General features: G+C 43.3%; 1 protein-coding gene across 2 annotated transcripts; it reads left to right on the forward strand.

The window, feature by feature from the left end:
* The first annotated feature begins 277 nt into the window (after nucleotides 1-277).
* On the forward strand, nucleotides 278-16775 carry PLAC8L1 (PLAC8 like 1). Of its 2 annotated transcripts, none has more exons than XM_084779250.1 (4): nucleotides 278-491; nucleotides 5852-5991; nucleotides 15110-15246; nucleotides 16521-16775. In XM_084779250.1, the coding sequence occupies exons 1-4, from the start codon at nucleotides 373-375 to the stop codon at nucleotides 16659-16661; spliced, it is 537 nt and encodes a 178-aa protein (XP_084635376.1). In that variant the 5' UTR covers nucleotides 278-372; the 3' UTR covers nucleotides 16662-16775. The 2 variants fall into 2 exon arrangements, with proteins under 2 accessions (XP_084635376.1, XP_084635377.1); XM_084779251.1 differs by having other exon boundaries at nucleotides 16581-16775.
* Nucleotides 16776-17224: the final 449 nt, after the last annotated feature.

Below are 17224 nucleotides of genomic sequence, written 5' to 3' on the forward strand. Positions count from 1 at the left end.
CACTTGCTGCCTAGTAGGGTAGACAAGAGCAGCTTCTGTGACAGGAGACATGGTGGGTAAGAAGGCGCTTAGTAGAGTAAAGCTCTTAAAGCATTGTCCTATTAAAGATGGGTCCCTTGTTTTAAATTCTGTGTTTATGTTGTAGCTCCAGCAGTCTCTCCCTTCAAATTAGAAAAAAAGGACAGACCTCCTTTAGGTACCATACTCCTCTTTAAAAAGATACAATGTCTCTTAGACTGCTATGACCTCAGGTTCCAGAATAGCAAGGTAACATTCTTTTAAAGGCATCCTTCACATTGGTGTGAAGCTGAGCTTAGAGTCAGTCTTATTGTCCAAGGGAAAGGGTAGCCGGATGACAAGACACTTCTCACAATGAACTGGCTCAGACGTCACTTCTCCAGGTGGCACAAGGACACTTCCTTACCTAGTACACACACACCGCTCTTCTCACTCCTGTCATCTGAAGACGAGCATTTGATCTCGAACTTGAGGTAGGAAGTTAGGTGGCTTTTCACCCAGGTTTTGTTGTTAGTTGGACCGTCTAGCCATCTTTTTGTAAAAGGAGCCAGGGAAAGGAGAGTGACCTGCGGGGAAAGTGGGAGTTACCTACTGCTATGTGTACCTGAAAAGGGGGCAACTGTGTTTGGCTTATGGAAGGAGAAGAGCCACTTGAGTTAAAGGAATTTTCTTCATTCTCAATTTCAAACATCCCATCCTAGCCAAGTGAAACTTTTTTTTTTCCAGTGGGGGGTAGCTGCCCATAATTTCCATTCCTTTGACATAAAAATATCAGAGATTTGACACACGCCTTTAATCACAGCACTCAGGAGGCAGAGGCAGGTGGATTTCTGTAAGTTCCAGGTCAGCCTGGTCTACAAAGTGAGTCCGGGATAGCCAAGGCTACACTGAGAAACCCTGTCTTGAAAAACCAAAAACAAGGCTGGGCATGGTGGTGCACACCTTTAATCCCAGCATTCTAGAGGCAGAGGCAGGTGGAGCTCTGTGAGTTCAAGGACAGCCTGGTCTACAAAGTGAGTCCAGGACAGCCAAGGCTACACAGAGAAACCCTGTCTCGAAAAAACAAAAACAAAAACAAACAAAAAGAAAGAAGAAAGAAAAACCAAACAAATTAAAAAGAATTTGAAGTAAACAAGGAGGCTTGCGTAGAAGGCACAATAAACCCATAGCATTGTGAATTTGATTAAAGAATTAGCAGAAACTGCCCAGACTGGCCTACTCAACCTGTGAAGCCGGAAAGCGGGAGGGCATACTTTACCAATCTGCCAGCATTACTAGTTAGGAGTAGCAGATGAAACTGACTGCTGCCAGCACCTCCCCTCCCCTTCCCCACTCCCTAAAGCTTCTCTCTGCTTTTGACAAGCAGAGTTGCCATCTCGCTCCAGTTTCTCAATGCCATCTTGCTTTTGGCACCTAGTATTTTTATCCTAGTAAAATCTCTATCCTGCAAAATTGAGATGGTTGTTCATTCTGACTATATTTCAAGGATAGCACATACATCAACTGAAAAAAAAAAAAACCAACAACAAAACAAGACTGACCCAGATTTCTCTGCCTTCTTTGTTCCTCAGGGAAAGCAAAGAATGCCCATGTTGCACCCTGTATGCTGAAGTCATGTTAACAGTAGCTGCCATCAGTTGCATGCCTACCATGCACAGTACATGATATTGTTGAGTGCTCATGACAACCAAGAGCGAGAGTTCTTCAGACACAGTTGGAGAAGAAGGGCGAGGCCAGAGCTGAGGGCAGTGATGGAGTCTTTCTTAGACTTAGAACTAGAATGTAGCTGAGCCAGATTTGAGATTCAAGATTCAGTGAGCACAAACCTGCTCTTTCTGCCTGTGAATGGACAACTTCTCTGACTAGCACAGTGCTGTGGGCATCAGCTGCATCCATCATGTCCGAGCTTGTTCCTGTTTTCATTGTGGCATAAGCATCCCTTGGGGGTTATAGGCAGACAAGCTGCCCAAGAAGCTACAGTACTTTCATCTATAGCAGCCCCAGAATAAGATAAGCCACCCCTCCCCCTTGCTCTTGCTTTGACTCTCCCTCCTTCCCCCTCCCCCCTCCCCCCTCACTGCCCCTTGTTCTCTTAGGATAGATTTTGTGATGCAGACCTGGATGGTCTTAAATTCTCCTGCCTTATTTTCCAAGGTGCTGGATTACAGGTGTGCATTGTCATACCTAGATTCTTAATGGGGCCACTAAATGCCTGTCACATAGAAAGGGCCCAGGGAAGGGCTGGTGTTGTTATTTTAATTATAACAGATGAGCAGTAAGCTTAAACTGAAATATCTTAGCCAGCATCTATAAATCTAAACATTTTAATGTAAGATCACCAAAAGATTTAGAGTATTAGAGTAGAGTGCTTATTGAGTTCAAAATTAGGCGCACACACACACACACACACACACACACACACACACACACACACACAGAGTAATTTTTTCCAACAAGTAAAAGTTACCTTTTTAGTTACTTGATTTGGAGTAGATAGAAGACTGGCTTCCTTGCTGTGATAAAAGGTGTTATACACATAATTTTAAGAGAGAAGCAAAAAAATTCTTGTCTAGGGCTGCAAGCTGTAAATGGTTCATTTCAGGGAAAATTCTTATCCAGGTGCTCAGCCCTCAGAAATCCCTCCACTAAAATCAGAGATGATTGAAGCTCTTAGCATAATGATGGAAGCCTCAGTGGTAGGCATCATGTCGGGAAGGAAATGCTTGGATTGTGTAGAGCGATGTAGAAAGCTTTTCAGGCTCCCCTCTGCTTTTATTTCATCAGCTCACACCTGAGAGTTATGTCCTCTACTACAGAATTGAAACACAGTTCAAGTAGCATAGTTTAGCTCAGAGGAGCTGGATTTGAGAAAGACTCAAATACAATAGAAGAGACAGTGAATCCGTTTGATCCAATCAGCAAATATTTATCGGTACGCACTCAGTTTCAGAGCAGTGTGCTGGATGCTGGGCACGCAAAGAGGAACAGCAGCATGTGCTCCTGGCAACAAGGAGCTCACGCGGAGAGAGATGGGATAGGGCTGGTACAAAAGCAGATGCTTCAGGACCAGTTTCAAATGTTCATCAGTGGTTGTGGCAAAAGACCCTAGGTCAGGTGGAGTTAATGAGAACCAATTTCCTCAGTTCTGGAGGTTGAAAGTCTGGGCTTGGGGGAGTGTGGTTGGGTTCTGTGAGGCCTCTCCCAACTCACAGGATGCTTTCCTGTTTTTTTTTTCTGTATATGGCAGAGATCTTTCCCTTGGTCAGTCTCATTAGCCGAGGATCCCTCCTTGCTGACCCAATGAACTTCACTTCCTATGAGTTCTCAGCATTATATAGCCACACTGGGGGCTAGGAGCTCAATATGCATTTCGGGGAACATATCAGTCCACAGAAACAACCCCCAACTCCCTTCAGAACAAACAAAAGCATATACACATGCCATAATTCTCTTTTTCTTCACATGGATCTGAGTGGCAAATGAAAGGGTATTTTATAAGTCTGGTTTGAAGTTAACTGGTTATAAGTAACCAATTAGCCACTGGCTGCTGCTTTTCAGCAGCCATACCTCTGGGAATTTTTTTTGAGAAACAAAACTCAAACGTGTTTTCAAATGTAGTAAATTATTTGCAAGTTAGACTGAGTATGGTGACATAAACCAGCACTCAGTAGGCAGAGGCCAGCCAAGACTGTATAGTGAAACCCTGTCTCAAAACCAAAACCAATGCACCAAACAACAGCGGGATTCATGAGTTCTATTTTACAATGAAATGGACATAATGCTAACTGTTAGTGTTTGATTTAGCATTAGTTTATGTTTTACACTTTTTCAAAGGCTCGAGAACATGTCCAGACTTAAATTGCTAATTGGACCCTGCATATCATCTGTAATGCCTACCAGATAAATGGCTAGAGATGCACAGTTCTGGAGCAGTGACTCCAGCCCAGCCTTCCTTCTGAGCTCTTGGGTAGCATTCCCAGCTCTTTGCTTAGCATCCTCCAGATGATTCATCGGATCTTTGGTCCAGGTGTGTTTCAAGCATCCTCCCTTCTCGCTTACCTCCTGTCCTGTTTCCTTGCCATTTCTGTTACATGGACATCGAGCTGGTGAGTCACTGGTGGCCTCCAGGTTCGCTGCACAAGGTGTTAGGTGGTAGCAGAATGCTTCCTTAAGACTTAGGAACCTGAAATGGTGCTGACTTCTGGATCTCCTCTTTGGAGACCTGTGCAGTTGGTCTGGGACAAGGCTTTGGAACTTGTTTCAACAAGCTGTCTTGTTTGGTAGTGCTTGGGGGAGCTGTTAGCTTTCTTGTCACTGTGACAGGATGTATGAGATAAACAACTGAAAAGAAGAATTTTGTGTTTTGGCTTATGGTTACGGAGATTTCAACTCATATTTTTAGCCCCGTTGATTATGGGCTCATGTTGAGATCATATGGTGGAAATATATGAAGGAAGATAGTGTGTACTTTAGGGTAGACAGGAAACAGAGGAGGAGGAAGGGGCTGGTCCCTGGCCCCTACAAAAGCAACCTGCAAAAGCATGACTGGCCCCTTCACAAGGCAACTTGCAAAGGCATTGATCCCAAATGAAACACTTCTTCCAAATAGCCCTTACCACCTAAAGTTTCCAGACTGTCCCCAAATCACACCATCATCTGGAGACCTTCAACCGAAGTCTGTTGGGGGACATTTCATGTTCAACCCTAGCAAGCAGCACTGGTGTGATGGAAAAGACATATCACGACATCATAACATCTCATTGATTTTATCTCTCCAATTCAGAGGTCCAAAAGGGCTCCCCAGAGCAACAAAATCTTATGATTGCTCAGACACGTTTCACTTTGACTTCTAGGGCATCTAGAGCCTGGTGACCTACTGGAACACTGGTGCCTGGGGAAATGGTGTCTTGGTTATTTTGTCGCACATCAGAGATCAGGTGCAAACACTTCATGGGGCTTGCTGTAGGAGAGGCAACACAGTACAGGCTCAGACTCATTCTAGGTGCCACTGACTCCAAGTTGACCTGACTTTCCCATGAAACTTGAAGCAGCTTACCTTCATCTACCGGAATGCCTGGTGCCATTTCCATGGCTGAAATTCAGGCAAAGTTTTCTACCACAGAAAGAGGGATTTCCCCCTCCCCCTGATCCCCCTCCCACCCCACACCTCACTGTTGCAGCTCAGTCCCTTGAGCCTTTGGTTCCTAATTTAGAAGTACAGAAAGCAGAATTATCCATTCCTTTTCAGGGAAAATCAACTCCAAGTTAAACTCATGGTGCACTTTGGGACGTTCTGCACCGAGACTTCCAGTAGCCTGCTCAGGTTACCGGCGGCTCACTCAGCCCAGCTCCCTGTCATCCTCTCTTTAATAGAGGCATACCACTCTTGGATTATAGCCTGCCTCACCTTATGGTGTTCCCTCTGGGGACAGACAGTAAGCTAATTGTATGCTTTCAGTTGACACAGTAAGCCCCAGGACACTTAGCTGAGGTCATGCCACCATGAAGGGGCATCCTGGGATCTGACCTGATGTCCTTTGTTTCAAGTTTGTGAATTTAACTATTACGAAACGCTGGCAAACACCGAAGTGGTAGGTGGGACATTGAACTTGAGTGACAGGTTGCTCTTTAATGGGACAAAAAAAAAAAAAAAAAAAAAAAAAAAGCCCCTAGAGAAGGCATGCTGTAAGAGGGAGTTGGCGGAGTCAGCCTGGATTATGAATGAGAGCCCCTTGGCACCCTGGGTCTCTGCTCTCCTCTATATTGTTTTGTCTTTATCAATGGCTGTCATTCTGCAGCACCTTTGTTAAGTTAATCATCCTTCACTTCCCAGGAGACTTGTACCAGCTGGTGTCGTGGTGAAGCAGCCAACCCGCGGAGGAGCCAGTGGCAGGACCACGGTCACGGCCATTGTTCCGACTGGTGGGGACTGGAGCACCGGCCTCTTCAGTGTCTGCAGGGACAGGAAAATCTGTACGGGCTTCCTTTTCACTTCAACCCTTCCTTACCATGTTCTCTCCCAAGGTGTCAGTACATGGAAAAGCTGTTCCAGTGCAAGGTCAGAAAGTAAATGATTCCCGAAAGCTAGTGTCTCCTTAGTTGGAAAAAAATTGTGCTTTTCAACAATGTAGGCACATTCATAACCTAAGTGGTATTTTCAAAGGTTTTTTTTTTTAATGATAGAATTCATGGTTGACAAAGACACATAAAATAACTTCCCTCATCCACTAGAAGTAACAGTGTGAACTGGTAGAGGAGAACCTCAAGGGTTATGATAGCTTTCTAGGACCTCAATCTAATGCAATAAATTCTCTGCAAAATTTACCAGGAGCATTAAAACTGCAGCCCTGGTTACTGTAGGAGAGCTTGGAACAGCAGACATATCGCACCATCCACTGAATTATACAGCCGTGAAAAGTCACGAAGCAGAGTACCATTTAATGGGTAAAAATATCTTTTGTGTACAGTTTTATTTTTATTCAACTATTATTTTCTGAGGCAGGGTCTCACTACATTTCCCTGGCTGGTCTGGAACTCATAGACATCCACCTGCCTCTGCCTCTTGACTGCTGGGACTAAAGGTGCATGGTACCACATCTGGCTCACATGTGGTTTTGGATTCAAGAAGCCAAATGAATGCAAATCTGTGCTCATTAGTTTCCATCTGGAGGAGGTGAAAGCATTTAGAAATAAAGTATAGAAGGATCCAAATACAAACATTTACAGCAGAAGTCTCCAGATGGCAGGCTAACAAATATGCTTAATTTTTAATTAGCTCTTTATATCTCCATGTGAAGAATATGTATTACTCTTTTTTTTTTGTGGTTGTTGTTTGTTTGTTTGCTTGTTTTGAGACAAGGTTTCTCTGTGTAATCAGATCACATTATAGATGGCTGTGAGCCACCATGTGGTTGCTGGGAATTGAACTCAGGACCTTTAGGAAAGCAGTCAGTGCTCTCAACCTCTGAGCCATCTCTCCAGTCCCTATGTGTTGCTCTTATAACGACGAGAATGATATAAAAGGAGAGCCCCCCCCCCACCCCGCCGCCTTGTAGACTGAGATCTTTTCTGGCACTAGTTCAGTTGTCCAGAGGTTCTAGATCCATGACGGACCTCTGGCTTAGAGCAAAAGCACATGGAGGCAGTGCTGAGCTCAGCTGCCATGTATCGGGGGCCCCAGGCCCCAGGGGAAGCGAGTATTATGTTCCACTTTCTGCCCACCTTGCTCTTCCTAGAGGTAGCTAGTCTTACATTATGAGTCCAGATGGAGTCCACATAGTGGGTATTTTAGTGCACCCTCCCCCCCCAGATTCCTTAACTTAGGTGTGTACATAATTTACACAAATGGAAGAATCGTAAATACACATTACTTTACATCTCTGCTTTAATTTCATCACACATTTAGGTCATGAATACCACATAAGCACAACTGGAGCTAATTTCTTAAATTGCTTTATGAGTCCCCTTGTACCAAAGTTTGTTTACACAGAAAGCCCTGCTGGTGGACCTTTATGCGGTTCATTCAAACCAATGTTGTGTGAATATGCTTGTCCAGATGTCCTTTTTGCGTGGTGTGAGGATCTCTGCCTTGGGTAAGTGCTAATGGCTAAACTTGTTGGCCAAATGGAGCATGCCTCTTTAAATCATGGTAGGTGTTGCCCAGCAGCTTTCCTTCTGGAAGGTGAACTAATTTACACTTCTACTGGCAACACATGCGCATGCTCCATTCCTCTCTAAAGTATGTAATTATCAGAAGGAAGGTTCCAGACCTTTGCAACAACAGAACTGAAATGTGCCGAGCTCAAGTTTCCACCCACCGACCCTCCTCTTGCTCGCTGGGCCTCCACACCACAGCTTCTTGTCTTTTGCCTGTGAGCCAGAAGGATGGAATTCCACACCCAAAGGTAGAGAATAGGCCTGGGTTTAGGCAGGCTGAGGGAGCTTGGGTAACCACCAAACTTGTAGGTGTAAAAAAGAAAAGGCTGAAAGTATGCCACAAACCCCTATTGACCTTGAGCTCTGTTAAAGAGGAAAATATATGACTAATTACCCATCCATACATTCACATTATAAAAAAATGAGAAGTTACTGAAAAAGGATCCATGTCTCTTTGTAAAAACCAATTTGTGCTTGTAAACTAGAGCAACAACAAAAATCAATTTGGAACATTTCCCTCCAGGTATTTTCTCTATATTTACCTGTGTATCCATTAACAATATAGGCTATTGCTTTGTAGCTCTTTAAGCGGAGCATAAATGGTATTAAACTGTACCCATTATACAATCTAATTTTTAAAATTCAAATTAGTCTTAGATACTTAGCTATATTGGTATTTGATCTTTTGCCACGTCCTTTTAGAAAAAAGTTTATGTGTGTGCATGGTGTGTGTGCAAGTGTGCAGTGTACCCACTGTGCATGCGCAGGGGGCAGTGGAGGGCTTCTGATAGCCTCCTCCATTACGCTCCTCTTTTCCCTTTTGAGAGTGGGTCTGTCGATGACCCCAGAGCCTGCTGGCAGTCCTCAAGCCCCAGCGCTCCTCTTGTCTCCGTCTGCTGCAGTCCCGGTGTTTCAGGTATGCATGCTGGCTTGGGGTCCAACCTCAGGTGGCTGCACAGCAGGCACTCCTAACCACTGAGCCATCTCTCTAGTCCTTTGACCTCCTCTTAGTGGCTGCACACTCGCGCTTTATTGGGTCTTTAGCCCACTGAAGAACACTTAAGCGTTTACATTTAATGATACAGACAGTGCTGCAGCGACTATCCTTGCAGGTCCCTTTGTGTGCAGTTGCTTAAGCAGTACTCTAGGTGCTGATAGGTGAAAGTATTCATTTTTGGAGGGCTTTAAATCTTAATGGATGGTGCAAAGCTACATTTAATGCGACTAGGCCACTTTCCGCATGCACATATTGTTACGCCATGTCCCCAAGCATATGTTAGAAAAGGGCGTTTCCTGTGAGTGGGTAGTGGATATGGATGGATCCATATGCCTTTCAAATGACATTACTGTTGCCCATTGGCATCTCCTTTTCAGCAGGCTACCCGCTCATGCACTGCGCCATTTCCCTCTCTTTTGTCTTCTTTTGCATATGGTTCTTTTTAAAGAGCCCTTCCAATATTCTACATACCAACGCTGGCCTTAGACATCACTGCACAGCCTCCCCTTTAGGAAAAGGATGCCATCCTCCTTCTGCTCTTGTACATCCCTTCCTGGGCTCGAGTCTCAGCATTCTCATCACCAACTACACGCCTCACCAGGCGGACCAGTGTGACACGTGACTCAGAGGGTCCTTCCGAAAGGATTCACATGAATTCAGACCATCCCACAGGGATAAGTGTAGTGATAACGGGCATACTGTCCTGGAACACACAAACCCACATGTGTTATGGCAGGACAGAAATGTAAAACATGAGAACATATGGACATACATGTAGTAGTAGGCTTTTGGGGGACAGACTCCTGGAATGCAAGTCTGGTCCCTGTCCATTACTAGTAATGTTATAAACTTAGGGGGAGTTACTTAATTCTTCTGGGAATTAGGTGAACTAATTGTAGAGTGGGTATAGTAAGAGGACCCGTTTTATTCGTGGATTGGTTTTCTGAGATAGGGTCTTAGTAAGCACAGGCTGTGTTAGCATTTCCTGTGTCTCCCAGGCTGCCCTTGAACTCATGATCCTGTTATTTCAGTCCCACAAACACTGTGGTTATTATGTAGGCCTTGAAAGCATCTAGTTTGTATGATTATTTCAAAGATTGTATGAACTAACATGTACAAAATGCTTTCAGCAAGAGCTTGGCACACAGTGAACTCTGATTACATGTTGGCTATTACGAAATAAAAGTTTAAGCTTCAAAACTTGGTCAAAAAAAAAAAACCCCTACAGCTGAATTCTATTTCAAAGTGATTAAATTTGAGTGTTGTGGTTTGAGTGCCCCCCCATAGGCTCACATGTTTAAATGCTTGCCCTCCCCCTGCCCCTCCCCCCCACCAGTTGGTGGAACTGTTTAGGAAGGATTAGGAGGCGTGGCCTTGCTGGAGGTGCCACTTGGTTTTAGGGAGTGGGCTTTGAGGTTTCAAAAACCTGCAGCATTCCCAGTTAGCTCTCTCTGCCTCTTGTTTGTGGATCAGCTGTGAGCTGTGAGGTGTTGCTCTAGCACGTGTTTGCCTGTCTGCCACCATGCTCCCACCATGATGGCCATGGACTTCAGCCCTCTGGAACCATGAGCCTCCAAATTCTTTTATAAGTTGCTGAGGTCATGGTGTTTTGTCACCTCAGTAAAAAAGCAAGACAAATATCTAAAAAGCACACTTATAGTAGCGTGGTTATCTGATAGAAAGATTGAACAAAATAATAATAAAAAGAGCAGCCATGTGGGCCCTGAAAATATGGCACAGAAGCGCCAAGCAAGGCACAATCAGCTTCCTTACAGAATGCGGACAGAGGCATGTAAACAGAATCGATCAGGTGTTTGACTGCCAGCTTCACAACTAGGTAAAATTTCATTAATTGCTTTATTTGTGGAAATTTACAGTATTTTATAATCTTCATTGAACGTGCCATGATTTCAAATTGCCCTAATTCAAGGTTGCATATGCTAGGAGACCTCTGTGCTTGCTGTAAATTTTGCTGTTTTCAAAATTGTTCAGACTAACTGTCCCTGTCTGCTTGGGAATTATTTTTCAGTGCTGGGGCCTGATCCTGGCGCATTCTAGGCAAACACACTACTTCTGGGGAGCCATATCATTTAAATGCTTAGAGTCAGGATTTTTTTTAAAAAAATTCAGATTAAAATGTCTCAGGATTACTTGAGGCTACACTCATTCTGCTTTCAGCTACATGGAACCTACTGTACCTTTGCTTCTGACACACCGGAAGCTGCGGTGACTAACACTGTATACGTGCTACAGTGGTTAAAATAAAAAGTCTGGCAATAGCAAGTGCTGGCGAGGATGTGAAACCATTAGAAGTCTTGAACGTTGATGGAGGAGAGGGTACAGAATGGTTCAAACCCTTTGGACAATTATTTGTCTTTATTTGTAGAAGTAGACATATGGCCTAACAACTCCACTATCAGGAGACTACTCAAATAAAATGAAAGTGTATGTCCACACATAGAATTAGAGGCATGTTTGCAAATTTCAAGATTCCCTTGTTTTTGATAGCTGAGTAGTATTCCATAGTGTAAATGTACCAGAGTTTCTTTATCCATTCTTCGGTTGAGGGACATCTAGGTTGTTTCCAGATTCTGGCTATTATGAATAAGGCTGCTATGAACATAGTTGAGCAAATGTCCTTGTTGTGTGGTGGAGCATCTTTCAGGTATCTGCCCAGCAGTTGTATTGCTGGGTCTTGAGGTTGAATTATTCCAAATTTTCTGAGAAAGCGCCAGATTGATTTCCAAAGTTGTTGTATAAGTTTGCACTCCCAACAGCAACGAAGGAGTGTTCCCCTTTCTCCATATCCTCGTCAGCATGTGTTGTCACTTGAGTTTTTGATCTTAGCCATTCTGATGAGTGTAAGATGGAATCTCAGAGTCGTTTTGATTTTCATTTCTCTGATGACTAAGGATGTTGGGCATTTCTTTAAGGGTTTCTCAACCATTCGATATTCCTCTGTTGAGAATTCTCTATTTAGCTTTGAACCCCATTTCTTAACTGGGTGGAGGGCAGGGACTGACTCTGACATAGGTACTCCCTATTTGACCACTTCCCCTTGGTGGGGAGGCCTGGCAGCACATAGAGGAAAGGGAAGCAGGCTATCCGCATGAGACCTGATAGGCTGTGATCATATGGAGGGGGAGGAGGTTCCCTTTTGTCACAGGTCTAGGCGAGGGAAATAGGGTGAAAAAGGGAGGGGGGGGATGAGAAGATACAAGTGAGGGGATAACAATTTAGATGTAATCTGAATAAATTATTTTTAAAAATTAATTAATTAAAAAAGAATAGAAAAAATAAAAGAAAAGCTTTCTAAGCAAAAATAAAATAAAATGAAGGCATTTATTATTTAAAAAAAGAATTAGAGGCATGTCCATATATAGACTTAAATGTCCATATAAAAATTATATAAATAAGAGTTGGACATGGTGATACACACCTGTAATCCCAGCACTTGGGGAGGCAGAAGCAGGCAGATCTCTGTGAGTTTGAGGCCAGCCTGGTCTACAAAGCGAGTCTAGGACAGCCAAGACTAGGTAGAGAAACCTTGTATCACAAAATAAAACAAACAAAAGAATTATATGACTAAACATAAATCATAGTGGTATTAATATAAAAAATGGAGCTATGAAATGTTGATTAGTGGGAGAATAGATGGTTTGTGGAATAATCATACAGTGAAATGCTATTTATTCAACACTAAGAACTACAGGTTCATATAACATGAGTAAATCTAAAACAAACAAACCAAAAACCATGGTATTGCGCAAAAGCAAAATAGTTATACAAGTAAATGTGATTCTCTTGAGATGAGAGATAGGCAGGGGAAAAATTTGCGTATAGTGATAGAAGTCATGGCTGTGTTTCCCTTAGGATAAGGGTGGGAAGGGTGGGATTTACTTTATAGAAACTCGACAAACGCTGTGTGAGGGCGGCATCCCACATCTCCTGACATATAGGTGAATGCAATTATTAAACTCACCCAAGGTGAACACTTAAGATTTGTTCATTTGTGAATATAAAATTACCCTTGATTAAAATGTTTAGTGTGTGCGCTGGCTAGTTTTATGTCAACTTGACACAAGCTAAAATCATCTTGAGAGGAGGGAACCTCAATTAAGAAAATGCCTACATAAGATCAGGGCTACAGACAAGCTCGTAGAGCATTTTCTTAATTAGTAATAGATTGACAAGGGCCCAGAGCATTGTGGGTGAGACCGCCCCTGGGCTGGTGGTTCTGGGTTCTATAAGAAATTAGGCTGAGCAAGCCAGAGGAAGCAAGCCTGTATGTAAGTAGAGCTCCTCCATGGCCTTGGCATCAGCTGCTGTCTCCAGGTGCCTGCCCTGTTTGAGTTCTTGTCCCAACTTCCTTCACTGATGAGCAGTTATTTGAAAACAAAGGCAAATAAACCCTTTAATCCCCAAGTTGGCTTGGTCATGGTTTTTCATCACAGCAATGATAACCCTAAGGTGGTGTATTTCCAAAGACTGGTCATCATGACACTTTTTTTCTTCACAGCCCTAATCATTTGAAATCATCAGGGCTGTCATCTTTTCACAGTATTAGATGATATAACATCCAAACTGCATGTCAGGTGCTCTTAACTTGTGGCCCACTAAGAGGTTTTTTTTTCTTTTTTCTTTTTCTTTTTATTAATTTATTCTTGTTATATATCAATGGTTATCTCATCCCTTGTATCCTCCCATTCTTTCCTCCCTCTCATTTTCTCCTTATTCCCCTCCCCTATGACTGTTCCTGAGGGGGATTACCTCCCCCTGTATATGCTCATAGGGTATCAAGTCTCTTCTTGGTAACCTGCTATCCTTCCTCTGAGTGCCACCAGGTCTCCCCCTCCAGGGGACATAGTCAAATGTGAGGCACCAGAGTACGTGAGAAAGTCATACCCCACTCTCCACTCAACTGTGGAGAATGTTCTAACCATTGGCTAGATCTGGGTAGGGGTTTAAAGTTTACCGCCTGTATTGTCCTTGGCTGGTGCCTTAGTTTCAGCGGGACCCCTGTGCCCAAATCTGTCTATCATAATGTTCTACTTGTAGGTTTCTAGGTCCCTCTGGATCCTTCTACTTTGCTATTCTCCCATGCTTCTCTCATCTAGAGTCCCATTAGGATGTCCTCCCCTCTGTCCCAGTTTCCTGGTAAGTGAGGGCTTTCGTGGGACATGCCCCTTGGGCTAGTATGCAGATATAAGTGAGCAGGAGACACTGTCAAGAGAACAAAGTGACAGCCTACAGACTGGGAAAAGATCTTCACCAACCCTACATCTGACAAAGGTCTAATATCCAAAATATATAAAGAACTCAAGAAATTAAACACCACCAAACCAAATAACCCAATTGAGAAATGGGGCTTGGAACTAAACAGAATTCTCAACAGAGGAATATCAAATGGCTGAGAAACACTTAAAGAAATGCTCAACCTCCTTAGTCATCAGGGAAATGCAAATCAAAACAACTCTGAGATTCCATCTTACACCCATCAGAATGGCTAAGATCAAAAATTCAAGCGACACCACATGCTGGCGAGGATGTGGGAAGAGAGGAACACTCCTTCATTGCTGGTGGGAATGCAAACTAGTACAGCCACTTTGGAAATCTATCTGGTGCTATCCCACTAAGAGGTTTTAGTGATTCCGTGGACTCCATGGATGGGAATGCACAATTTCCTGCCCGTGTGCATGCATTTTCTTTTCTCTTCTGGACCAAGTTCCCAACTGCCATTACATTCTCAAAAGGCTCTGTGGCCTCAAATGTCTTTAGGATAGAATTCCTGTTAGAAAGTCCATTTAGGCTGTGTGGCAACCCATATCAATAGCTAACAGCCAATGAACTCATAAGAGGAAGCCGTTTCCAGTTGACACTCAAGGGTCCGATTCCCTAATAGTTTACAGATAAAAATGAACAAATGTCAGTGGCTCTGTGAAGCTAACAAAAATAAGAATAACCTCTGATTTGAGAAATAGAATAAAACCCTGATAAGAGTAAGAAACAGAGTCAGTGTGTTTTTCTATCGTTATTATAGAAAGGGAGGTCTGTTATTCAAGCGTATTCTGGTATTCTAGGTCCATGCTATGCACTGAAATCAGACAGATGAACACAACAAGCATCAATTATTATTCAAAAATTACTTACCATTTTTGACAGGGGGAAAAAAAAACAGTTACCATAGTCAATGCTGACAGAATTGTGTCAGGTTCAGCTTTGGCAATACTTAACAAAAGAACACAATTTTGATGCGGCTAAGGAATGGCAATTTTCTAACTCTGAGTTTTAAGAATTGTCTATTCATTCCCCGTCTCTGGTTTTAGGCAGACAATGCAGTGTTGAAATTGACAGCACAGGGTTGTGAATCTATTTAAGATGTGAAGCCATTCCCTGAATATCTGAGAAAGCTGATTTTCTTTTATGTGCAATTGACAGGTTTCTGTGGTCTGTTTTGTCCCATGTGTCTTGAGTGTGACATTGCCAGGCATTATGGAGAGTGTCTTTGTTGGCCACTGTTACCAGGGTCTACCTTTGCACTGAGAATTGGCACCAGAGAGAGACATAAGATACAGGTAAGGGCAATTGAAGTATGTATGATTCTCAGTCTTTATGAGAACTTGGATGCTTCCCAAACCTATGATTCCCCAAAGTGACACGCGAGAGGGGGTGGCGATGGTTGTATTGGTGAAGATGCTTAAAATGTTCACACTTAATGGAAACCTGTGGGGGACAAAAGTTCTGGTTTCATTATTTACTAGGAGTTATTACTTAGCTAAAATGCTGTATAGTGAAAGATGTTTCCAAGAAGAAATTATAATGAAGGCTATTGGTCCATAGGCTTGGTCCAATCACTGCCAATTTATGCTTCCTGAGATGTGCTTTGATGTATAGAAATAAGAGGTTATAGCTTCTATCCCTTTCCATCTACAGAAATAAAACCACACATATGTCTCTTATTACTTCAAGACATAGCAGATGGAATCAAACTTAATTTGGAGGATGTACTTGTGAGGTCTGACCTTAACTGTAGCCCATGTGATACATGTAGATTTTACTCAGGAGGTTCCCTGAGGTCCTTAAATTTCAGTAAAGCCAAGACTGAAGTCCATGAGAGGGTGAGGAGAGCTGGGTGGCGTAGACATAGACACAGATGGTTTTCAAAAAGGAACATTTTGCATTGGGCACAGAGACACACGCTCAGTCTCTCTCCTCCTCTCTCTCCTCTCTCTCCTCTCTCCCCTCTCTCCTCAGTATCTAGGTATATTGTGGGATGATCTCTAAAATATCTTTTTATGTAAATAAAACAAGACACAGACCTATGTAACTATTCATATAAAATGATGGTACATGTATAATGTTTAGGCTGGCAAAGTTTGCCTGGAAATATAGCTGGTAGCCAATGATTATCTCTAGGCAGGTAGTTGAGTGGCTGTGGCTAGCTCTGGGGGATGGGAGGCGAAGGGAGAGGACAGAAGGGGAGGGGAGAGGAGGTGAGGTTTACCTTTTACTTTTCCTTATGACTATGGGGTTTTGGCGCCATTTTAGTTTATTACCTACTCATACACACACACACACACACACACACACACACACACATTGGATCTAAATGACACCTTAAAGAAAAATTGAAGGTTTTAGTAAGAGACACTTGTCAAAAATGAAGGGGCACAGCTATGAACTGTAGGTACTGACCAGCCACTGCTTGGCACTTGGGCTGTCCAGTGTCCTAAGTGTTGACTTAAGTGTTTGGGGCTCTTGGAAACAGAGGGTGGGGTGGGCCGGTTAGGAACATAACACAGGTTCCTGAGAAACAGAAATGGTCCTGTATAATTTGATCTTGCCTTAGGGGACCCTCTGTGAAGACTGGATGGTGGTGCATTGCTGCTGGCCTTTCTCTCTCTGTCAGGTGGCTCGAGAACTCAAGATAAGAGCCTCCAAACTCTACGAAATCTGTGAAGTCCCTGTACCCAAGGACAGCCTGGTTTGATAGCTCTCCTCCTCTCCCTCACTCTCTTACACCTTCCTCCAAAACCTGTCTCAGAAAGATTGTTCTTTTGTGTTCCATAGGTTTTTGCTGGAATAGGAGAATAAATGATTTGCTCACAAGTGTCTCTGTTGCATTATGATTTCTCTGGGGTGTTGAGCATTTTCTGACTTTACTCTTTTAGTCCAGCCATGCACAGTACATTCTAGAGGTGAGTGGTGTGTATTTTCTCCCCCTGGGTTTTGGGATAACGTCTCTCCTAGCTTTCTGATGCCTTCCTTTCATGAGAGCTGCCTGTGAGGCAGGAAAAATTACTCTGTATCTATTGTATCAATCCACTTTCCTCATAGTATTAGTGATGGGTAGGGCGTGAGTAACTAGGCACCAATACTTGTGAAACAGGGAGTCTCACTCTTCCCCTGGCCCAGCTCCTTCTGTCTTAGTTGCACAAGTAGAAAGTCTGAAGTTCATGCTGACCTTGAACTCTTCTCCAACACTTGTGGTCTCCTTTCTCCAGGCTCCTTACTCCAGGCTCAAAAGCATAATTGGGCAACTGTTGTGGGTGA

Source organism: Acomys minous, assembly GCF_964271855.1.
Source record: "Acomys minous genome assembly, chromosome: 4".
Lineage (NCBI taxonomy): Eukaryota > Metazoa > Chordata > Mammalia > Rodentia > Muridae > Acomys > Acomys minous.

What these genes read in the sequence shown, in the direction of transcription:
- PLAC8L1 (XM_084779250.1), top strand. Translation starts at nt 373, where the DNA reads ATGAACTGGCTCAGACGTCACTTCTCCAGGTGGCACAAGGACACTTCC. An exon ending in CTGCAGGGACAGGAAAATCT is followed by an intron (nt 5,992 to 15,109) that starts GTACGGGCTTCC and finishes TGCAATTGACAG; the next exon opens with GTTTCTGTGGTCTGTTTTGT. An exon ending in GAGAGAGACATAAGATACAG is followed by an intron (nt 15,247 to 16,520) that starts GTAAGGGCAATT and finishes ATCTTGCCTTAG; the next exon opens with GGGACCCTCTGTGAAGACTG.